The sequence below is a fragment of the Narcine bancroftii genome, chromosome 9 (genome assembly GCF_036971445.1).
Source record: "Narcine bancroftii isolate sNarBan1 chromosome 9, sNarBan1.hap1, whole genome shotgun sequence".
NCBI classification, from domain to species: domain Eukaryota; kingdom Metazoa; phylum Chordata; class Chondrichthyes; order Torpediniformes; family Narcinidae; genus Narcine; species Narcine bancroftii.
In genome coordinates, this window is record NC_091477.1 from 25,036,900 (window position 1) to 25,062,084 (window position 25,185).

The 25,185-nt window shown below is 38.7% G+C and overlaps 1 protein-coding gene across 10 annotated transcripts in view; it reads left to right on the forward strand.

Moving 5' to 3' along the window:
* The window catches only part of LOC138743320 (mothers against decapentaplegic homolog 5), a 53,229-nt gene that overhangs the window by 14,791 nt on the left and 13,253 nt on the right, over positions 1–25,185 (forward strand). For all 10 annotated transcript variants that reach the window (XM_069898478.1, XM_069898483.1, XM_069898476.1 and 7 more), the window contains 2 exons: positions 11,960–12,609; positions 23,207–23,458. In XM_069898478.1, the coding sequence (XP_069754579.1) occupies positions 12,210–12,609; positions 23,207–23,458 (652 nt within the window). In that variant the 5' untranslated portion in view covers positions 11,960–12,209. The remainder of the gene's footprint in view (positions 1–11,959; positions 12,610–23,206; positions 23,459–25,185) is intronic.

A 25,185-nucleotide genomic window follows, 5' to 3' on the forward strand; every position in this document is an offset into this window, starting at 1 on the left:
TGGTGTGAGCATGCTACCTGTCTGTTACACTTGGATGGTTTGGGGGACAATGCCCTATCTGCCCTCAGCTTGCACTCGCTGAGGTGCACAAGCCTTGCTTGCTCTTTAAGCAGATTTTCCTGGACCATCTGCCTGAGGGCATCCAACTCCTGCATAGTAACCTGAGGAAAGTTGCAGCCTGGGTGGACCTGTTCTGGAGAGTAAAGAAAGAAAATGGTACCTCGATGGAACAGATTGCCAAGCCCCGATCCCAGCTGGCAACAAGGCCACAGAAGATGGAGAGACAAGAGGACCCCCTACCCAGCCATATTATTACCATCAGCAATGGGGTGCAGGTGCCCATTGATGCTGCCCACCCTGTACTTTTCTGGGAAATGCCATGGCTAGCTGTCGTTAATGGTTGATTCCTCATGGACACTGGTGCCGAAATAAACGTCCTCCTTCCCTCCCCTTCAACCCACCCCACCCTCCACAACACATACACAAGGCCTACAACACCCCGATCGCCAAGCCAGATCCTACACTGAGGCGGAGAACAGTGCCTCTGTATGAACTTAAGGCATCCGCACTATTCCCTTATGATTTTTTGGCGTCCGATTTAAGTGGACTTTACTGTAGCGGCAGTGGCACAACCACTCCTGGGAGCCAATTTCCTGTGCGCCCACTGCCTGCTGGTAGACTTGAAAGGGTGGTGTTTGAAGTACGCCAGAACTTTTCAAACGATGCTCCCAGGCAAAGCCAAATTACTGAGCCCCCACCATCACACTGTCCATCAATGCCTACACATGCATCCTGGTAGAGTTCCCCGCCATTGTGGCGCCACAATTCTCCTTGGAATCAAAGCATGGGGTAAGGCAGACATCCTCACCAAGGGCTCTCGATCCATGCCAGGGCACTCCACCTCCCTTCTTCCCCCTGAAAATCTTACCCTCGCCAAATATGAATTTTTAAAAATGGAGGAGACGGACAGCCCCTGGGCCTCCCCCCACACATGGTCCCAAAGGCAGCAGGACAGATACCCCTGTGTCAATATCCAAGACTTTACCGCCAACTTACGAGGGGCACGTGTGTTTTCAAAGATCAATTTAATCAGGAGTTATCATCAAATTCCAGTACACCCCAAGGACATACCCAAAACTGTCATAATCACCCCCTTAGGCCTGTTGGAATTCATGAGGATGTCCTTCAACATTAAGAATGCTGCTCAGATATTTCAGCAGCTGTTGGACGCGGTGGTCTGGGACCTCCCAACTGTGTTCATCTCCTTGGACGATATCCTTAGTGCCAGCTGTAACCATGCAGAGCACACGACTCACCTCAGACAACTATTCAGCTGTGTACAGGGGTTCAGACTGATCATCAACCCTGCCAAGTGTCAGTTCGGGTGGGACAAAATTGACTTCCTGGGGCATCATATTGACTGGTACGGGGCAAAACCACTGCCTGAGAAGGTGGAGGCTATTCGGCGGTTCGCAAAACCTTGCACTGTAAGGGAGCTGTAGGAGTTCGCCAGTAGGATTAACTTCTACCATCGATTCATAACGGCAGCAGCTTGAATTATACACCCCCTTTTCGCATTCGTGGTGGGGAAAAATAAAGATATTCCCTGGAATGGGGAGGTCTTAGAGGCATTCCATAAGGTGAAGGGTGCTCTGGCCAGCATCACCCTCTGGTTCATCCCAGGCCAGAAGCAGCTAGTGGATCATTGTAATCCTATGGTCTGTGCACGGCTACGTGAATGTTAGAGATAACCTGTTAGCTTGCACGCTGAAGAGCTTTTCATGCTGTACTATGCAATTTGTAACAAATAAACTTAAACTTGTTCTCCTTGACTATGGGGGAGACATTTGTCTCAAATATTAGTTAATAGCAAGCTCATTAACTTAAACATTAGTTGACAACAGGTGTTTTGTGTTCAATAAAAACATTGCAAGCAATCCATTTTGTGTAAGATTGACTGACGAGTCTTATTTCCATATTCCATATCTTTAATCGTTGCATTTCTGTTTGTTGATTTAGTTCCTTTAAGATCCAACATTCCAGAACTTGGAAGAAATTTTCCTTAATTTTAATTGTAAAGTTGGACAAAAAGAATTTAAAATATTACAACTGTAGACATGTCAATACTTTATTCAGTTAGAATAAGCAAATTGAGCCTTGATTTTACTCAGATACAAATCAATATAGATGCCGAGAAAGGTATCCTTTTTGGTGTTTGAAATGAGAGATTCGCTACACTTTTATTAAGCTAGTGATTTGAAAAGGTGTGAAATCTACCTTGCAGAAAAATAATTGGCAGTACAGAAATTTTTATTAAAATGAAGTCTGTTGACAACAGTGTTGTTCATTTGTTGAGACCAGTTGTATGTTTTGGCTCTCAACAATCAATGTGAATTTGTCTAGAAAATGATTTTTTTTTAAAAACAAGCAGATGCTGAAAATCCAGACATTTTTTTTTATAAAGAACCAAATTCTGGAAATACTTGATTGTCAAGCAGTAATTTAACCTGAAACTTGAAATCTGTTTCTCTTTACACTGATGCTGCCTGACTACTGAATGTGTCCAGAACTTTCTGTCACTGTACAGAACTAGTCTGCTGAAACCTGGAGGAATCAGAACTTCGAGAGAGGCTAAAACAGTTTCTCTCGACTTGCGCTCATCAAATAATGTCTGATTGCATAAACCTCAGAGGTCACCATAAGGGTATCAGTGAAAATGATATTCCCAAAATTTGGGCATATCAAAGACGAAATGGTTCATTGTTCAACACATGAAACTGTTACATTGAACAAGAATTTTCCTGTGTCCAATGTCCTTTAAAATAAAACAAAAACAACCTTTACCTTGTCTCTCCACTTGCTGGCATTGGTCGCGATCTAAACCTGTGAGGGCTCACACATTTTGGAGTTGTAACCAATCTCTCTCTCACCCAGAGACCCTGCCAAGTACAGTAGTTTCTGAAACCTCACCTTGTCAGAACTTGAGTGTGAAGCTGAATGGTACACACCCAAGCAAAAGTTGAAAACATGAACTGCTTGTTCAAGTTAAGGGGGCTTTTACGCTGATGATTAACACGTGGAAAAATAAAACCTTTGTGAATCCACCGACATTCAGTCTCCCAAAATCTACTAAACCAGATCTTAATGACAAAATTAAAGCTTGTCAATGTATGCACTACCCTCTGAATAACATTGCTTCCTGTGGACTTAGCACAAGGGAATTTATATGAAAGGTATCAGTGATTTTAATTTGGGTTCACTAAGACCAAGGTACATTTGACACTAAAACATATAATGATCGACACGTCTGCTAAGTCCTGTTTTCCAGTCAGGATTTCTGAACTCTATTACGCATTACCTTAAAGGGGCCATGGATGTAAAAGGTTTCAGATTTTGGATCCTTTTGGATTTCAGGTATTCGGATAAGGGGTACTGCACTTGTACCTGTTTGATGACTCTAGTAATCTTGAGATCGAGAAGTAAATCCCTTTCCCAATTGATGTTTTAACATGGCTGAGATCTCAAACAGAAGCTTTGTTTGTCTATTTGGACATAGGTCCCAATAGAACCTTTCTGAAATAAATTGGTGAATTTTCCAGTTCCTGGCTAGCATATATCTCTTCACAACATGAACAGAAGCTGATTATATACTGATATAATATATAAAACTCAGAAATAAGACATTCCATCTCAACAGCCCTCTTCTTTATTTAACCTTAACTCTGCATTCTTTTCTCCTTCATGTTTACCATAAAGTTGATTTGCCTTCCTCTTGAATTATCCTTGCCACTTCTTCTGTACTCAGTTGTACATTGCAATTGCTCTGGGGAAATGAGTTTCCTAATTATTAGTGACCCTTGTATTAATAGTCACCAGTCCATCTCTCTACTCTGTCAGAATTTTTCATAAGTTCAGATTCTTTTGTAAGGATGCTCCTTGGAGGAAAAAGCTTTGTATTGTTCACTCTTGATTGGAAGAAATGCTTGGTACTGGATTTGTCAGTAGTGTATACCAGATGTCAATATGGCACTTAATTGTAGTACAGCTCAAGTATTGCAACTTTCACATTTGGTTATTTACCACCTCACTAAATGCCCTGCAATTTTTTAATAATTGGTTTATTAAGACATAGTTGAAGCTCTATGAAGCAAGGATGGATTGAGGCTCACATGAGATCTGTAGAGCTGTCTTGTTTGTGTGCTTTTCTATATTATAAACATTGTAACAATATAATCATCACTTGGTGCAAAAGAAAGGATCCATACTGGTAAGGAGCTGTTGACTTATTAGTAGTTGGTACATTATACACCCACCTCCTTCCTTCCCACCACCCTCTCTGCCCACCTACTTCCTGTAGATCCTTCTGGTTCAGTACTTTATTTAGTCCTTGGTATCAGAAGAGTTCAGGATGAAGTAATACAGTAAAGTGGTAGCAATGATCTGTTCCTATCATGCATTGTCTCTGACAAAAATGCATGGGTTGGTGATTGTCCTTTCTGTCACCAGCTAGCCAAATATGGATCAGTTATTTGGGAAAGAGAGGCTATGTATGCACTACTCAGTTTTACGCCCGATACATTGAAGAACAGTATAACTCCGATTATCTGAATGGTTGGGACTGGGCCTATGTCGGATAAACATTTTTTTTGGATAACTGGTAATTTTTTAAAAAACTGCCCAGTAGCAATAGCAAGTCACTTGTAACAGTGTTTTAATAACAACAAATAACAAGGGAAGGTGTTTTGAAGCGTTAAAATAATGTTTAATTCTCACACAAAAAATGCTGGCCGCCGCCAATCGCTGAGGCCTCCACACTGAGGCCCCACTGTTGCCCGAGAGCCTAAGATCCCTGCTGCTACCAGGAGTGCACTCTTGATGATGCCGGGACAAGGGATTCCTCTGACTGCTTGTGGCTGGGAGATGATGGCTTGCAGTTTGAGGGAGATTTGGAGAGAAAAATCAATAGGGGAAGGTAAAGAAGAAGAGGAAAGAAGGGAGTTACCTGAAATGAGGACCATCGTCATTCTAATTTCATGTCGTGATTTTTTTTAACCTGTGAGGTCTTAAGTTTTTAGCTCTGAAAAAATGTTGGATATGAGGATTCTGATTTGTTTTGGATAACCTCATTTATCTGAAATTTTTAAAAATTTTTGGATAAATGAGGATTTCAGAGAATTTGATTTTGGATAATTGTTCTGAAAATGCCAGTATTCGAATACTCATTCAGTTAACCCAGTTTAAAAATGTTAGGCGCACAAAGTTTATTTGGCTTTGCTTCCTTAAATATATAAAATAGTCTGAAATTATTTAATCAGATCATTATTTGAGCCGTGAAGTTTCTGAAAGCTGGCAAGCTGTCAGGTTGTCCTAATGTTGGAATTTGAAGCTTCAGCATATGGCAACAGCAGCGTAGACCTGTCAGAGCTAGCTTCATTTTCTGGAATGTTTTGAATCCTGTTTTGAATTAGGATTCTTGACATTTAAAAAAAAAAACAACATTTTTTGTGAAACTTTGTTAAAATTACACAAAGCAATGACCACAAATTAAGTTTGGCAGCTACTTTTAAATATCCTAGAGATGTGAGAAGCTTCTTCAATTTAATGCTTTTCTAATTTAAAAAAAAACGAATGCAAGGAAAATCATCTGTTCTACTGAATTCTGGCATGGATCAACTTTACAGGTTGATTTCAAAATGTTAATTCCTTTTGCATATTTGTTGATGAGATCTGTATTTGTGTGAAATTATGGAAATGGTAATCTTGCACTATAGTCTTATCAACTACAAATTTAAATTTAAGTCACACAGCTGATGTGGGAACATGATTACAGTTTTTAAATTTCACTTACTCAGAGAGTAAAAGCAAAGATGTAAATTCATGACCCATTTTCAGAGTTGAAAAAAATGCCTGTCAATCCTGGAACAACAAAGGAAACCTCTTTATAGTGGACATCCTCTTGCCAAGTTTCATATCTTCTGTCAGTTCATGCTTCTGCAGTCATTCATAAAGGATCTTGTCATTTGCTTATCAATGCAAAAGCATAGAACATTGTTTGCTTTTGTTTTTATCTCCTTTAATCTTGAAATAGTATTCTGTGGGTGCATACTGGTGTATTGTTTCTTGAGAATTTGCTCAAAAGAGCACATCCATGGGGAAGTTTTTAATTTCTTTTGGATCATTTTAATAAGTAATGAACAACTACAGTGCCCACCATAATGTTTGAGACATTTTTTTCCCCTTTATTTGTCCTTGTTCCACAGTTTTAAATTTGCAATTAAACATTCACGTGATTAAAATACACATTTCAGATTTAATTAAAGGGTATTTGTGCACATTTTGGTTTGCACTGTAGAAATTGCAGCACTTGTTGTGCATAATCCCTCATTTCATGGCACCATAATATTTGGGACATAGAAGAGGTACGTATATTAGTTATTTAGTACTTTGTTGCAAATCCTTTGCATGCAATGACTGCTTGAAATCTGTCTCATAGACATCACCAGGTGCTGAGTATCTTCTCTAGTGATGCTCTGCCAGGCCTCTTCTGTAGCCATCTTCAGCTCCTGCTTGTTTTGGGGGCTTGTCCCCCTTACGTTTTCTCTTCAGCATGTGGAAGACATGCTCAATTGGATTTAGATCAGGTGACTGACTTGACCATTCAAGAATTTTCCCATTTTTAGCTTTGGAAAAACTCCTTTGTTGGTTTAGAGGCGTGTGTGGGATCTTTGTCTTGCTGTAGGATAAAGCACTATCCAATGAGTTTGGAGCCATTTGCTCAGACTTGAGGAGATGAGATGTTTCTATACACCTCAAAATTAATTTTGCTACTGCCATCAGCAGTTGCATCATCAATGAAGATAAGTGTTCCTGTACCTGTGGCAGCCAGACTTGCCCAGGCTATAACAGCCCCACCACCATGTTTCACAGTTACTTTACACGTCCACGCTTTGTTCTTGCCATCACTCTGGTCTTCTCTGTTCACAGGACCTTTTTCCAGAATTTTGCAGGCTCTTGTAAATACTTCTTGGCAAACTGTAATCTAGCCACCTTGTTTGTGTGGCTAACTAGTGGTTTGCATCTTGCAGTGTAGCCTCTCTATTTCTATTCATGAATTCTTCTGTGGACAGTAGTCATTGAGATATCTTCTCCTGCCTCAAGAGTGTTTCTGATCTGTGGGACAGATGTTAAATTCTTCTATCAGCTGTGGATGTTTTCCTTGGCCTTCCAGCCCTTTTGCAATTTCTGAGTTCACCAGTACATTCTTCTTAATGATGTTCCTAAAGTTTGGGCAATGTCCTTACTGTTTTATTCTTGTTTTTCAGCCTCCTAATGGCTTCTTTAACTTGCATTGGTACAACTCTGGTCATTGTTGAAAATGGCAACCCTAGACTCCAAAGGTGATCAAAAGATGAAACAGGCATTAGAGGCAAGCATAGCTCTCTTGTACCTGCACCAGTAAAGCAATTAAGCATAATTGAGTAATTGCAAACACCTGCAAAGTGAAATGTCCCAAACATTATGGTGTCCTGAATTGAAATGTAAAAAAGAAAGTGTAATTTCTACACCGTCAAACCAAAATGTATACAAATAATCTCTAATAAAATCTGGAATGAGTACTTTAATCACATTTGAATGTTTTGATTACAAATTTAAAGCTGGAGCTTGCGGGCAATGTTCCCTCTAATTTTTAGTCGTCAGAGTGCGCAAAAATCTTATGATGTGCAAATTATTTTCCTGTGACAAAAGAAGTATGTGCACACTGAATGCTTGAGCAAATGTGAACTTGAAACTGTTTCAAGATCATTTTGGCACAGCCTATCTCTCGTGGCTAATAAAACTGTATTGGCCTGCTTTCATAATACACAAGTAGGATTGTATTCTACAAAGTAATGTATTAGTTAATATTTTATTATCCTATGAACTACATTATTTTAGGTAATTAATGTCTTGTACGCACATTAATTTTCTTTGTGCTCTGGTTTTAAAACGTGTGTGCGGACAGCTTAGACGGTGCAGTGCTCAGGCAAATAAAGGAAAAAGAATGCGTCTTTGTCTCATATGTTATGGAGCACACTGCAATTGTGCTTATTTCATTTCAGAACTGTATAATTGGGTTTTTTTAAACCGTCACAATAGCTGGCTAACAGGTCATTTTATAATTCTTTTCATGGTATTCAATTGCTAAAATATATGGCACCAGTGATCAATGGTGATTTTCTGTGGGTTGCAGAGACCCCTACTATCTTTCCTTACCTTCTGACTTCTCTGCACTGCATTTGGCAGCATGCAGTCTTCTTCTCAATGACCAGTTGCTGAATGCATCAATAATGTTCATATCTCCCTGGCAACAGCTGAGTCAGGCTGGCTGGAATGCAAAGGGACAGGCCACCACCCAAGTTCAGGCTGGAAATATGGAGCGAGGGCTGGGATCCAAACCAGACTGACACCTCCCCTCCTGTCCATACTACTGATGAATGTCCAGTTATTAGAAAATAAAATTGGCAACCTTGGGGCAAGGCTGCTTTATCAGGGACCAGTGAGAAATCTCAGTTGTTTGCTGTACTGAGACTTGACTAATAGAACAAACCAGATGCTGCGATCCAACCAGAGGATTTCACCATTCATACACTGGATTGGAATTCTGATTCTGGCAAAGAGAGAGAGGGCTATGTGTGAATTTTAGTTGATACCGGCTTGAGAATGGACATTGGGGTCATGTCGATGTTCTGCTCCACTGCCTTAGAGCAAATCTAAATTAAATGTAGGCCCTTCTATCTACCCTGATTTTCACTGGAGTTTGTATCCCTCCCATTGCTAGAGCTGAATGACATGGTCAGTAAACAAAAGAGGGCGCACCCCAAGGCAATACAAATCATAGTTGGTGACTTTAACTCGGCCTGTTCGAGAAATCTCTGCCTAATTACCATCAGCATGTAACCTGCTAAACCAGAGGATCCAGCACATTTGATTACTCCTACACCAAAGAGGGTCTACTGTTCTTTCCCGTGACTTAATTTTGTAAAGTCAAATCACTGGGCAGAGATTTGACTGCTTAAATACAGAGAGCGGCTGAAAAGAGAGAGGCTCCAGAGATCAGGACAGACAGAAGCTGGTTGTGGGAGACTGAAGAACGGTTATAAGACGGCCTCGAGTCAGTGTATTTGGCGGTGTTCTAGAACATGGCTAATGATCTGAATTATTATACTAGGGTAGTTACAGTCTATCAAAATGGATATGGACAAATGTATCCCCACTAAATCATTCAGAGTTATCCCTAATCAGAAAACCTGGATGAACAATGAATTCCAGAACCTACTGAAAGCCAGACTACAGGTATTTAAGTCCACAGATCCAGAACACTGCAAAAGAAGCAGGTGCAACTTCTGAAAAGCCACCTCCTGGGTGAAGTAGGCATTCTAGATGAGAATGGAAACAACAAAGGATACCAGATAGCTGTGGCAAGGCCTCAATGACAACCTGCAACAAAACCAAATCCAGTACAGTAGGAGACAGCAAAGTTTCACTCCCAGGTGAACTCAATGACTTCTCCATCCGATTTGACCACAAGAACAACCTCTTTGTACCCCTATGTTCCCTCTACTGTCAGTATCCAAGGATGATGTGCAGGCTGCCTTCAGGAGCATGAATCCAAGGAAAACATCTAGTCCAGATTGAGTCCCTTGCTGAGTATGAAAACCTGTGTTGACCAACTTGCCAATGTTAAGTGCCACAAACCCTGGTTCAAATCTGGGGCTGTCTAAGGAGTTTATATATTCTCCCCTTTTCTGCGTAGGGCTTCCTCCCATGTTCAAAAAATGTATAGTGTTAGTTGGTTAATTAGTATATTTGGGTGGTGCGGGCTCGAGGGCTGGAAAGACCTGTAACTGTGTTGTACTTCAAAATTAAAACAAAACATCTCAGTATATTTAAGTGCTATCCAGATCTTAACCGATGAAGTGCAAAAATAATACAAAAGTGTAGAGTTCGAGAAGTACAGTTAAAACAGTGCAAGGCATGATAATGTAGGTTTAAGATCATGAGATCATCATTTGCAATTGTGAGGTCTGTTGAAGAGTCTGACAACAGGAGGAAAGAAGCGGTCCTTGAATGAATGGTACTGGTGCATTTGGTAGATTGTTGATGTAAATCAGTGATGGCATTGGACCCAAGAACATGCATCAACACCTCGATTTAAAAGCTAAAGGAAATATGGCTGCATATTTCTTTCACTTTTCCCTGTTAAGATTTCCCTGTGCAGATTTTTTTTTTGTGTTAGAGGTAGTAAGGAATTTATTACAATTTTTATGACAAAAGGTCAGCATTTTTTTAAATTCCCTAAGAAATGATTTTAAAATGTTTTTGATACAAAGTCAGGAAGGCTAAATGCTAAAAAAAAATTTCTACAAAGAGCATATTGCGGCAAACACTGAGGAATTTTTTAATTATTTTGTGCAGTGTATATTGATGATGTGTCATGAGTTTCTATTGGATGCCATTTTTGTCTGCTTCCTGGTGTTGATGACATTTTGGGATTACTCATTTCCTTGCAGCACAGGACTATACAGGAAATGAGTTATCCTAACATTAGTTTTCCTTCTAAAGTGATAAATGCAATTACTTTAGAAGGAAAAAGAAACATTTGGATTAACTTTTTATGGTTATTTTAAAGTAGAATTTCCAAATATTGTCATGAGAAAAACAAACTAGGATGAAATTATAAGCATTGTTTTTTTTAAATTGTACTTGCAGGCTGCATACAGGTAACTTAAACTAGAAATTAATCTTGATGACTATAGTCCTGTAACACTCTGAGGTCCACAAAATCATCAATCAAAGACTTTCAGATATTTGCACTATACCAATAAGACATAAGCACTTCACTTTGAATTCTACTGATGGTACAGATTATTTTTTCAGATTCTCTTGCTTTTCTGCTAATTTTTATTCTTAAAAATGAAATTTGAGAATCCTCTGGGGGAGTGGAGAAATTGCATTAAAAAAAATTTGCATGAAAGAAAGTTTGATTCCTTTTTGGATTAGCTTGCAAACGTTTATTGAGGTTTTTGTTGCAGTGTATTCTTGCAGTTTAAATTTGAGCAGAAGCCCAGATTTAAAAGTCAGGCCACCTTTTGAATGAAACTATGAAATGGATTGTTTTCCACATCACCATCTGCTTGCTTTTCTTAAGGAGCTTGACAGGAATAAGACTTTTAGCCTCTTATACTTATTCTGTTGTCCAGTAAGATCAAAGTTAGCATCTCTCAGTACTTCCTTTCTGCATTAATCACCAGCCCCTGATTTACTTGCACTCCAAAATCTGTTGATCTTGGTCTGGTGAATATTTTCGATGACCGAGCTTGCACAGCCCTCTTGTGTGGTGAATTCCAAAGATTTATTGCCTTTAGATGACAGTATTTTTTTTCTCATTTAGTTGTGAAAGACTTTTCTCTTAAATTAAGATGATGGACCATTATTCTAGGCACCCAAGCCAGGAGAGAGCATTGACTCTAGATTTTCCCTCTTAAGGCCTTAAGAACTTCGTTTTAATGAAATCAGTTCTCATTTTAAATTTTAGAGAATATAGGTCCATCCTTTTTAATTGTATTTAACAATCCTTCTCCTTTCCCCAATATTATAAGAATCTGTCTGCATGTTCTCCATCCATTCTATGTGTAGAATGTTGAAGTCTTATCAGGACCTCATTATTTACAGTAAAATTTCTGTTATTGTTTTTAAATGAGGGATAGATTAGCTTTAATTGGATACTTATAATCTGTCATTTTTTTTTCTCTGTTTGGTTCTGAATGACTATCTCCTTAATTTGAGACTGCATTTGCTAGTTCCCCAGAACTTTGCAAGTATTTAGTTATATATGGTGGTTGCAGGTATTGTTTAGTTCCTAAAGTGGAGATTACTTTGCTATTCATTGATTCTTATAGATTTATTTTCTTCCTCCTAGGTGCTGTGGTTTGAGGAAGTAGTTTGAAAACAAAAACTTGGACATCCAGAGTTCAGTTTTGTGAACTAGTGAAAAGACAGTCACCAAGACGGAAGAAGGAAAACTTGCTACTTCACTATATATAAGTTGGAGATTTCCTCTGCTAAAACGGAGTGGCTGTTTTAATTGGTTTATTACCGATTACAACTGCGGACATTTCCCTGGAAGCAATTAATTATAGTGTGTTTTAATACTGTTTAATCTTTTCACAATGACGATGGCAAGCCTATTCTCATTTACCAGCCCTGCTGTAAAACGTCTTTTAGGCTGGAAGCAAGGGGATGAAGAAGAGAAATGGGCAGAAAAGGCAGTTGATGCTCTAGTAAAAAAGTTGAAGAAGAAAAAGGGAGCCATGGAAGATTTGGAGAAGGCATTAAGCAGTCCTGGACAGCCCAGCAAATGTGTCACGATTCCACGATCTTTAGATGGGCGTCTACAGGTATCACACAGGAAAGGCTTGCCACATGTTATTTATTGCCGTGTATGGCGCTGGCCAGATCTTCAAAGTCATCATGAGTTGAAGCCATTAGATATTTGTGAGTTTCCATTTGGCTCCAAACAAAAGGAGGTCTGCATCAATCCTTATCATTACAAGCGAGTGGAAAGTCCAGGTATGTACTCAATTGTGTTAATGTAAGGTTGGTATGAAATGATGCTGTTATTTAGCTGTGGAATAAAACCATAATACGGAGGGTCATGTTAGAGCTGGGTAAATATTTTTAACATGGTTTTAAATTAGTACTGGTTTAAAACAATCACACTTCTCGCCATTTTATTTTCCAAATTGATCTTGCACATAAGTGGATATTTAAAAAAATATATAAAAGAAAGAATCAGAAATAAGTACCATGTCTAGTTAATTTGGGAAGATCATTAGAAAAAATAAGCAAATGCTCTTTTTTCCTTATTGGTTGGAGGCAAGAAAACAGGCCCTTCAGATGACCAAGTTAATTCCAATTATCAAGCACCTTTTTGTTAATACTAATCTTATAGTGACACATTTTATTAGAACATAGAACACTGACAAAAGGCAAAGGAGGAAAAACCCAACCCCAACCAACCAATTTTCCCCTGCAGCCGCTGCAACCGTGTCTGCCTGTCCCGCATCGGACTTGTCAGCCACAAACGAGCCTGCAGCTGACGTGGACTTTTTACCCCCTCCATAAATCTTCGTCCGCGAAGCCAAGCCAAAGAAGAAAGAAAAGAACACTACGCACAGTACAGGCCCTTCAAACCCACGATGTTGTACGGACCCATATATTCCTTTTTTAAAAAAAAAAGGACTAAGCCCACCCTATCCCATAACCCTCTATTTTTCTTTCATCCATGTGCTTGAGAGTCTATTAAATGCCCCCAATGTTTCAGCATTCGTTACCATCCCTGGTAAGGGATTTCAAGCACCCACAACTCTGTGCATTAAACTTAGCTCTGATGTCTCCCCTCAACTTCCCTCCCCTCACTCTGTCTACTTTGGGAAACAGGTGCTGGCTGTCCACACTATTTATGCCTCTCATAATCTTGTAGACTTCTATCGAGTCTCCTCTCATCCTTCTACACTCCAAAGAAAAAACGTCCCTGTTCTACTAACCTTGCCTCATAAGACTTGTTTCCAATCCAGGTAACATCCTAATAAATATCCTATGCCCCCTCTCCATAGCTTCCATATCCTTCCTATAATGAGGTGACCAGAAATGACAACAACCAGAGATTAATAGAGTTGCAACATGAGCTCTCTACTCCTGAACTCAATTCCCCATTAATGCAGCCCAGGATTCCAAAGGCCTTCTTAACTATCTTATCAACCTGTGCGACAACCTTGAGGGATGTATGGATTTGAAGTCCAAGGTCCCTGTGTTCATCCACACTCTTAAGTAACTGACCATTAACCCTGTACTCAGCCTCCTCTTTAATTCACAACTTTGCCCATCTTTCTTTACTCCCTTTCCACTCCCCCAAATTCTCAGACTAACAAATTAAAAGAAATTTACAGTAGCCAATTAACTTATCTACCTGCCTTTTTTGGGGACAGGGGGAATTCTCAGGTAGGCATGGGATGAATGTCCAGACTCTGCATAGAAAGGGGAGAGTGGTCAGAATTGAATCTGGTTAAAAATTGTACGTGTGGAAACCATTTTTTCGGCTCACCACGTTCATGCTTACCAGTGGGAACCCATCCATCGTATTAATCTCATTTTCCAGCTTTTGCCTTGTAGTATACTATGCCTCAGTGATTCATGTTCTCATCTTGTTTCTTAAATGTTATCAATGACTTTCTTCACTAGTCTCTCAGATAGTGTACTCTGGAAAAATATCCCTTTCAAGTGCCCTCAAAATCTTTTGCCCCTTTGAATCTATGTCCTCTAGTTTTATCTGCCTCCTATAACAGGAAGAATTTCCTGTAGTCTCTCCTAATTATTCCCCTTTGTTCCTTGTTCTCCTCTGTTTCAGAGAAAACAGGCCCAGCCTGTCCTTTCTCTTCTGATAACTGATCTTCCATGTAGAACCTTATCAGAGGCTTCTGAAGTGTACGTAAATAATGTTACAACATTGCTCTCATCAATAGACTGATTTTTTTTTTGAAGAGGTAACAATCAGATTAATCAGTCAGGATCTGTTCTTGACAAATCCATGCTGGTTATCTCTGATTAGCGCTATCTTTTCCACATGATTATTAATTCAGTTCCTCATTTTTTTTCAAATTACATCTCTACTACTGATCTCAGTGACTATGGAACCATAGAACATTACAGCACAGAAACAGGCCTCTTCAGCCCTCCTATTCTGCGCCAAGCCTAGTTCTACTGACCTGCACCCGGTCCATAGACCTCCATCCCTCTCCCATCAATGTATCTGTCCAAATTATTCTTAAATGTTAAAATTAAGCCCGCATTCATCACTTCAGATGACAGCCTGTTCCACACTTACACCACTCACTGTGTGAAGAAGTTCTTCCTAAACTTACCCCCTTTCACCTTTGTCCCTTGTCCTTGGGTTTGTATCTCACCTCCCCTCAGTGAAAAAAGCCTATTTACATTTATTCTGTCCATGCCCCTCATCAAATACCTCTATCAAATTTCCCCTCGTTCTTCTATGCTCCATGGAATAAAGTCCTAGCCTATTTAACTTTTCCCTGTAACTCAGTTTCTGAAGCCCAGGCAACATGCTAGTAAATCTTCTCTGCACTCTTTATATCTTATTGATATCTTTCCTGTAGTTAGGTGTCCAAAACTGTGCACAATGCTCCAAATTTGGCCTCACCAATGTCTTATATAAATTTACTATAAAATTCAAACTCCTATACTTAATACTTTGATTGATGAAGGCCAATATGCCAAAAGCTCTCTTTACAAACCTATCCATCTGTGATGCCACTTTCAGGGAACTAGGTATCTGTATTCCCAGATCCCTCTGTTCTACCGCACTCCTCCGTGCGCGACCATTTACCATGGACGTCCTTTCTTCGTTTGTCCTTGCAAAATGCGCCTCCCACTTGTCTGCATTAAATTCCATCTGCCTTTTTCCTAGATGATCCAGATCCCTCTGAAAATCCTCTCCATCCAGTCCATTCTTAGTGCCATCTGCAACCTTTCTGATTCTGTTTACCACATTATCAACCAGATAATTGATGTGGATGACAAACAACAATGGTTCCCAGCACCGATCCCTGAGGCACCCCACTAGTCACAGGCCTCCAGACTGAGAAGCCATCATCCACCACTACTCCCTGGCTTCTCCCATCTAGCCATTGTTGAAGTTTACTACTTCACCATGAATTCTGAGTGTCTAAAACTTCCTGACTAACCTTCTTGACTAATCTCCCATGTGTGGGATCTTGTCAAAGGCCTTACTAAAGACCTTGTAGACACCATCCTCAGCCTTTGCTTCATCAAGTTTCTATAGGTACATTAAAAGTAAAATATTAGTGAGGGATAAAATTGGACCCCTTGTAGATAGCGAGGGTAGGCTGAGTGAGAAGTCAGAGGAAATTGGGGAAATTTTGAATGATTTCTTTGCCTCGGTATTCACTAGGGAAAAAAATATTGAACCAGTTGAAGTAAAGAAAAATAGTGGGGAGGTCATGAAGCATATAAGGATAACTGAGGAGGTAGTGATAGCTGTGTTGGAAAAAAATAAAGGTGGATAAATCTCCGGGACCAGACAAAATATTCCCAAGGACACTCAGGGAGGCTTGTGGACAGATAGTGGGGCCATTAACAGAGATATTTAGGATGTCACTGGCCATGGAGGTAGTGCCAAAGGATTGGAGGGTGGCGCATGTAGTTCCGCTGTTTAAGAAAGGGTCCAAATGTAAACCTGGGAATTATAGGCCCGCGAGTCTGACGTCTGTGGTGGGCAAGTTGATGGAAAGTGTTCTGAGGGATGGTATTTACAAATTTTTGGAGGTACAAGGATTGATAGGGAGTAATCAGCATGGTTTTGTCAGGGGTAGATCATGCTTGACAAACCTGATTGAGTTTTTCAAGGGGGGTTACAAAAAAGGTTGATGAAGGGAAAGCTGTGGATGTTGTCTATTTAGACTTTAGTAAAGCTTTTGACAAAGTTCCCCACAGGAGGTTAGGAAAAAAGGTGGAGGCATTAGGTATAAATAAGGAGGTAGTGAAATGGATTCAGCAATGGTTGGATGGGAGGTGTCAGAGAGTAGTGGTAGAAAATTGTTTGTCCAATTGGAGGCTGGTGACTAGTGGAGTTCCTCAGGGATCGGTCCTGGGTCTACTATTGTTTGTTATATATATTAGCGATCTGGAAGTAGGGGTGGAGAATTGGATAAGCAAGTTTGCGGTTGATACAAAGATTGGTGGTGTTGTGGACAGTGAGGAAGATTACCGTAGATTAAAAGGTGATTTAGGAAGGCTGGAGGTGTGGGCTGAGAAATGGCTGATGGAATTTAATACAGATAAGTGTGAGGTGTTACATTTTGGAAGGCAAATCTAAATAGGTCATATGCATTAAATGGTAGGCTATTGAGATGTGCAGAGCAACAAAGAGATTTAGGAGTTATGGTAAATAGTACCCTCAGGTACTGATACTCAGGGCTGATACTCAGGTAGATGGTGTGGTGAAGAAGGCCTTCATAAATCGGAGTATTGAATTCAAGAGTAGGGAGGTTATGATGAAATTGTACAAGGCATTGGTGAGGCCAAATTTGGAGTACTGTGTACAGTTTTGGTCACCAAATTATAGGAAAGATATAAACAAAATAGAGAGAGTGCAGAGAAGGTTCACGAGAATGTTGACAGGATTTCAAGGTTTGAGTTACAGGGAAAGGTTGTGCAGATTAGGGCTTTTTTCTCTGGAGCGTAGAAGACTGAGGGGGGACTTGATAAAGGTGTTTAAGATTTTAAAAGGGACAGACAGAGTAAATGTGGATAGGCCTTTTCAATTAAGAGTGGGGGAGATTCAAACTAGAGGGCATGGTTTAAGATTGAAGGGGGAAAATTATAAGGGGAACGAGGGGAAATTTCTTTGTGCAAAGGGTGGTAGGGATGTGGAATGAGCTTCCGACAGACGTGGTCGAGGCGGGATCATTGGTTACATTTAAGGAAAGACTGGATAGTTACATGAAGAGGAGAGGACTGGAGGGGTATGGACCGGCTGCTGGTCAGTGGGACTAGGAGGGTGGGGATTTGTTACGGCATGGACTAGTAGGGCCGAACTGGCCTGTTCTGTGCTGTAAGTGGTTATATAAGTTTCCTAATAGCCTCTTCAAAAAATCCCTATGATTGGTTAAACATGACCTACCATACACAAAGGCATATTGATTATACCTAATCACTTCCTAGCTATCCAAATAATTGTATATCCGATCTCTTGGAACACTTTCCAATTATATACCTACTACTGACATCAGGCTCTCCAGCCTATAATTTACAGGGTTACTTTTGGAGTTTTTTAAACAACACAACAACGTGAGCTATCTTCCAATCCTGCACATAACACCTATGGCTAAGGACACTTTAAATATTTCTGCCAGCCCCTGTATTTTCCACACTAGTCTCCCTCAAGGTCTGAGGAAACATCTTGTCAGGTCCTCATGATTTATCAACCCTTATTTGCTTTAAGGCAGCATTTCCTTTTCTTTTAATATGTGTATGTTCCATGACCTCACTACTTGTTTTCCTTACTTCCCATGATTCTGCCTATTTCCTGAGTGAATACTGATTGGGGGGAAAAAAACTTAAGATCTCCCTCATCTTTTTCGGCTCCATAAAAAACTGACCAAGGGGACCAATTTTGGCCATTACTATCTTTTTGCTCTTAATATACCTGCAGAAACCTTAAAGATTTTCTTCACAATGTCTGCCAAAGCAATCTCAGCAATATGACTGAAACCTTTTAGCCTTCCTGATTTCTTTCTTGAGATTTTTCTTGCATTTTTTTTAATACTCCTCAAGTATCTAATTTGCTCCATGTTGCTTCAGAGTTTGTAATTACCAGGCTTTTCTCTGATGCCCTTCTTGAAAAGGGTGAAGATTTAAAAATCTTGGAGCCCCAGCAATCTTTTCCCTTTCAGTGAATCTCATCTAACTCAAGGGATTTAACCAACTTTGGCTAAAATATTACATATCTCCTGTGGATGTAGAACTATGAGACAGCAGTTCTCCTCTCTGCGCAACCCAATAGGTTAATGTATCAAGCTTTCAATTATGTTTATGTGACACCTTTTACTTACAACACAGAAAAAGCCAATTCCGGCTATTGAGACCTGTGCCGCCCAATTACCTCCAAGTAACCTACCAGAGCACCAAGAGGAAACCCACATCGGTTACAAGGAGAATGTACAAACTCCTTACAGACAATGCCAGATCATTCATAGATGGCAAGACAGAATTTACTGTTTTTTACAGGCATTATATGTTTGAATATTCTCTGGGGGGGAGAAAAAAGTGAATGTTGTTTTGGTTTGGGTCATATGATTTCAACACAAATCCTTGATTTCTGCTAAATTAGCTTACCAACTGCAGTTTCTGATGGGATTTCCAGTTTTGAGTATTACCTGGTCATTCTTGGAAGAGAGTGCATGTTTCTGAATATCTGATTGGGCCCTTTGGTTGTGATGTTATCAATAGTTTGAGGCTGATCCTTGTTCTATTGGTTGAAGCATGGCCACAAAATGCAGATATGGAGTAACACTAATAACTTCTGAACTCTTAGCAAAGTTAGGACAATTCACAACTCTGGAATAAAACCATAGAAAACTACTTCATTTCTGCACAAACTTTCATTCTTTCTCTGAAGTTGCCCACTTCTATAAGTAATATAGCACTAAATGGGAAAAAGTAACAGTGACCACCTCATTCAATCAGCAACAACAACCTCTCCAAATTGTCTTTTCTAGCACAATACAGATAAATAACACATTATTTGTGTGATTAGCCTATAAGAATTGGGTAAAACTAGTTTTTCTTTTCAATAAATGAGAACCAAAATTGTATCATTTCAGTTGTACCATAGCATCTACATAACTTTGAAATGGCAATACTGCTGGACCACAGCACCTGTTTTACTGGGAAGAAAGTATGGTTGATTTAAAAATGTAACAGGCTGACATCAAGGTGTGTTCTGCAGATGGTGAATTAACTGCATGAATTGGAATGCTATTAACCAAAAAATGCAAATAGCATGGATAACTGGATGAGCATTTCTTTCCTTGGATATTCTCATTCTGATTGGCAGTTGAAAGCAAACTTCCAATGACTTGAAATGGCAAGCACCTCCTGTTACAGACCGTTTTCACCATGGAAATAAGCTCTCATCCTCTTGCATAGAGAATTTCAAAGATTCACAATTTATCAGATGAAAGCATTTCTTGTCTGTCCTATTTATTCTGAAACTGACACAAATGTTTATTTTTTAAGTTTGTTTATGCTCCATCTGATCCTGCTTCCATCCTCCTGCAGCTAACCTGATCAATACCCATTCCTCCTTTCTAATTAACTTTCATCTAAGCTGCTCCTTGAATTATGCCCGGGTTGGTTTGCTTGATTACATTAGCCTCCCTACCTTTGGAAGGATACATTTGTTTTCGAGTAGGCAAAGCAGAAGTTTACCAGATCAAATTCTAGTGTTTTGGTGGTTCAGAGAGAGGGAATTGTTTTGGAAGGAGCGATCAAGCACTCTGGTTTAAAAGAATGAAAGGCAATACTACTGAAAGTGATCCTTGTAAGGCTTCACAATGTCGGTGCAGAATCATGTGTGGAACTGGGTCATAGAGGCTCTTCATGACAGAAATAAAACTACCTACCGAATGAAGTGAATTTTTGAATTCTCTCAATTCAAGAGTGTAATAGAAACTCAGTTGTTGAGGGATACGGAGGGATACTGCAGTAAAGTGATGCAGAGTAAAAGATCAGCCATACTCTTGTTGAATGGCCGAGCAGATGCAAGCCCTTCTTTATCTGTTTGTGGGGTGAAAATGTTGAGGGGAATAGGATAGTCCTGATGGGTTGAAACATCTGCTGTTGTTAGATATGTGGAATTTGTATTCTTGTGTTAAAATTATTTGGCTTTGAATCAAAGCACGAATGTTTTTTTGTTCAAGTTGCTCATTGCAGTGATTAATTGAAACAGCAAAATATCTAAGCTATTTTCTCCTTGCCAAAAGATCCAGGAAAAAGTATCTTTAAGAAGTGGATCATCCGGGTTCACTTCTGGCCAAATAGTTGATTTCTTCCTTGGATGCACTGCCAGGTCAGCAGCTAATCCCTGCATTGTTGAAAAATCACTTCTGCTCAGTCTTCTGTCCTAGATCTGAATGACCAATATTTATCTTGACATTATGATATTTTCAGTAATGTGAGCCTTGAAATTTAATGTATTTTTAATGGACTTTAGTGTATGAAACTGAGCAATTGAGTAAATCTCTCTCACATTTAACATTGAATTTTTTTCTTGCCCTCCCTTATCGAATAGCTAGGTGAAGAAAGTATACTATTCGACAATGTACAGTAGTAGAATTAGAATGAAGGAGCAGAAACTAATTTAGCATGAATCAAAAAGCAGCAACATTTTTTTTTACGGTGTGTCAAATTCTCACGAGTGGCTATGCATGCAGGTATAGCAGACCAACAGTGTAAAGCATGGGAACTGGTGATAGAGCAGATCATAAGTTTTTGAGTTAAAAATCCTCATTACATTTGGTATGTGGAATACTTCCCTTGTATTTATTGAAGATTGATTAGCATCTTTATTATTAATTAGATATTTTGTTTTCTGCAAGGTCAACTAATATCTGTTCAAGTGCACGTAGCCACATGGAATTTTACACTGATGTGAAACTTTCAGCAAAGGTTTTTAAAGTTATTTTGTTTATTCAGCAAATACTAAGGGATTTTATTCTTGATATTTCAGTTCTTGCATGGATTTGTTTAAAATTAAAGATTTTCTGTTAACATAACTTTTGAAAATCGAACACAGTATCTAAATTCTTCAGCATATTGTTTGATGGGAGGGAGAGTGGGAGGGGTCAAGGTGAATCTCATCTATGTAGCTGGAATATTTAAAGGATTTTTAAAAAATGTGTATTGCCTGAGGAGCAATAGGGTTCAAGTAAATGCACGCTTCCTTTGTGCTAGCCTTATTCATATTCCAGTTTATTCAAGTGCATTTTTGCATGGTTTTATAATACTGGAGGGACATTTAATTTATCGATGTGCAATGTATGAGGATGGGTAAGACTGGAAATCTGGGAAGTATACATTCATGAAGAGAGAAATGCAGTTAATTTAAAATTGATAACTTTATGTTAGAACCGAGTTTCATCACTTCTCAACTAGGTATGCCTAACGTGCTTCCTGGCCTGCATAAGCATTCCCCTTTTTTGATTTTGGATTTCCAGTGAATATAATTTGTCTTTTTTATTTGAAGCTTTGACATTTTCTCAACAATTTTGCCTAATTACTTGTCACTATGCAATCATAATTCTATGACATATGCAAAATTAAGTTGGAGGTCTTTTGAGAAATTATACAAGAGAAAATAGAGGAGATAACAAAAGAAGTGAGCTAATGCTTGTACTGATGTGAGATTAAAAAGAAGCTGCTGGGGTACTCAGCAGATCAGACAATATACAGACAGTCCCTGGATAAAAACGTCAAATTGATGAATAACTCTTACTTGCGAACTGACAAGATGGCCTGAAGTAGAACGGCGTCAACTTCCGGTTAAACTGCGGATAAGTCGGCATTGCAAGAGTATATGCTCTACGATACTCTCGCGCAATGCTGCCATCACCTGAGAGTAGCATATCACATCTTGCAAGTGTGGGATCAGATCCAAAATTGAAAATTACAGATTTGAACATCACACCTGTATAATACTGTATACTCTTTATTTTGTTGTTTATAAGCAACTTGTGAACCAAGAGTTTGGAGACTTTTTACTGCCGCCTTGGGTTAAAGACAGCTAGAAATGAACAGATACTTCTTTGTAGTTGATTCTGCCTCTCCAGCAGCAGAATCAAACCCTGACTCTCTAGCTCAAGGTCCATCCTCTCCAACAGTAGCCATCACTCCATTATCTGCTCCTACATCATCGAATTACATACTTTTTATTATGTTTAAGATGTTATACTGTATTTGGAACTGTTTCTTAAGTGTTTTACATGTACAGAAATGTAAAACATATACTATATATTCTATATACCAAGATGAACATTTGACTAACTGACGTTAAATAAGGACTGTATGTACTTGTTCTGACTTAAACACAAATTTGAGTAAAAGATAGACCGAGGCAGTGGAACTAACTCATTTTTAATCTGAGGACTGCTTGCACAGGAGTTGAAAAGATTAGTCTGCTTTATCTTTTTTTTTAAAGACTTTATTTAAAATTTTTATAACATGAATACAATAAAGAATTACATTTAAAGAAAAATAGAAAAAAATTTTTTTAAAGGGTTGATTACAATATTACAATATTATTGATACTAAAGTAAATACATGGTTATGTTATGTACATAAAGAGGGAATAAAGCTAGGAGGTGGTTGAGGGGCGATATGGTATTGGACAGGTGGGGAGATCACTGGGAAAGGGGGAAAGAAAAGTTAGAGAGAAAAGTACAGGAATAGGGAAAGAAGAGATGGAAACAGTGGAACCAAAGGGATCATGTTTCCAAATTAAAGCAACATTTTTATTGAAGTTAGCACTTAAAATTAAGAAATCTCTCTCTTTTTGTCTTTTAAATTCTAGTTCTGCCTCCAGTTTTGGTTCCAAGACACAGTGAATTTAACCCACAGCACAGCCTTCTCGTCCAATTTCGTAATCTGAGTCATAACGAACCCCATATGCCACACAATGCTACATTTCCCGATTCCTTCCAACAACCAAATAGCAATCCATTTCCAATTTCCCCAAATAGCCCATACCCTCCATCACCAGCCAGCAGTACCTATCCCAGCTCTCCTGCCAGTTCTGGACCAAGCAGTCCTTTCCAGCTACCAGGTAATGAGATTTAATATCTTTTTTTCAGCAAAATATTAAGGTCTTGTTTGTTAATAGCTATTCCTCTTTGAAGTTTGTATGAATTTATGTACAAAATACAGGAGAGAAGATACGATACAAGTACAAAAGTAAAGTATTCTAGATCCTCTCCCCAAATAGTTTGTATTAAGATATTATTTTATCTTTCATTGTATGCATAATACAATATTGAATATACTATATAAACATTTTAAAATAGAACTTCTGAGGATTAATTGTTGAAATTCAAATGCTTTTGAAGCTTTAAACTATTTTGAGGAATCTTTTTTCTGGACAACATGGTATTATTAAAAAGTCTGGAGAAATGCAGAACACTGCAGATGTTGGAATCTAAAGCTAAAAAACTGCTGGTGGATCTCAGCAGGTCAAGCAGCATCAGTGGAAGCAAAGAATGGTTGACATTTTGAGGAGAAACTATTAAGACAGACATTTTGTTGAGATTACTAGAATGTTTGCTTTACATTGTTTTGAGGTATTTCCATTTTAACTGCACGAAAAATACAAGCCTAAGCATGCTTTTAAATTGAAATCCTATCTTATCATGGGATGTGATGCATGTTGCAGCTAATTCTTGCAGCTTAAGAAGCCTGTGTTTGTGAAAGAGTATTCATTTGCCTTCATTTAAATGAAAAAGAATCAAATTCTAAGCACTCATCCTTATTCCTTCCAAATTTAACCAAGTTAGACTTTTAAATTCAGCATTGCCACATGTTATAAATGTGCCTATTTGCTGTCTGTTTTTGCAACCAATTTGTTTGATTTTCTTTTTTATTAGCAATTTTTCCTATTTGTTTTTGCTTGTAGGTTACCATATCAAGATTTAAAACATTAGTGACGCATTTAAAAAGCGACCTAATTTTAAAAAAAACTAAAAACACCAAATTTTATGGCATGATATAAAATTACGCAAATTTGAAGTTGTTTTAAAGGTTCAGCAATATTTTCTGGTAATTTCAGCTTGTTTTTGATGTCTATCTTTAAATGGTGGATATGTTTAAATAAATTGGGCATTGAGCTACTTTCTTTAGAATAGTCAGCATTAGATTTGCTCCAATAACTAAAGCATTTCTTGCTGGTCCATTTAAGTTTGTTTAATTGTGATTTCTTGCGACTTGAAGGTCAGGATTTCATTGAATTTTGTGTGTTCATGCTGGAGATGGAAAGTCAGGCACGTATTTTAAATGTTACATGCTGCTTATCAGCCCAAGCCTCTGTGTCCAGATTTTGTTCATTTTAACATAGGTTTATTTCATTATTTGTAGTAAATGAAGCAGAACACAATAGAATTATCAGCAAGTAACAAATTTTTCTCATCTTAATGACAGAGGTACATTCATTAACTGAAGAATGCTTCCAAGGCAGTTCCTAAAATAATACCCTCCATATTATTGACTGCCTTTCTCATGTACCTGTGTCCTCAGGTGCAAGAAAGTTTTCCTTTTTATTCACTTACTTCAGTTTTTCAATGATCCCTTTGTCTCATCTATTCAAATCTAGCTTTGTCATAAACAGTTCTTCGCTGTATCTCCACATTTCTTGTTTTTGACCAATTATTGACTAAAATCCAAAGTACAAAGAGGACCTGCATTTCTTTGATAGTAGGCTGTTAAAAATTATTGTTTAGGTTGATTTTTTAAAAAATAAAACATAATTTCACTTCACTTTCCACTTGCCAAGTTGTTGGTGCT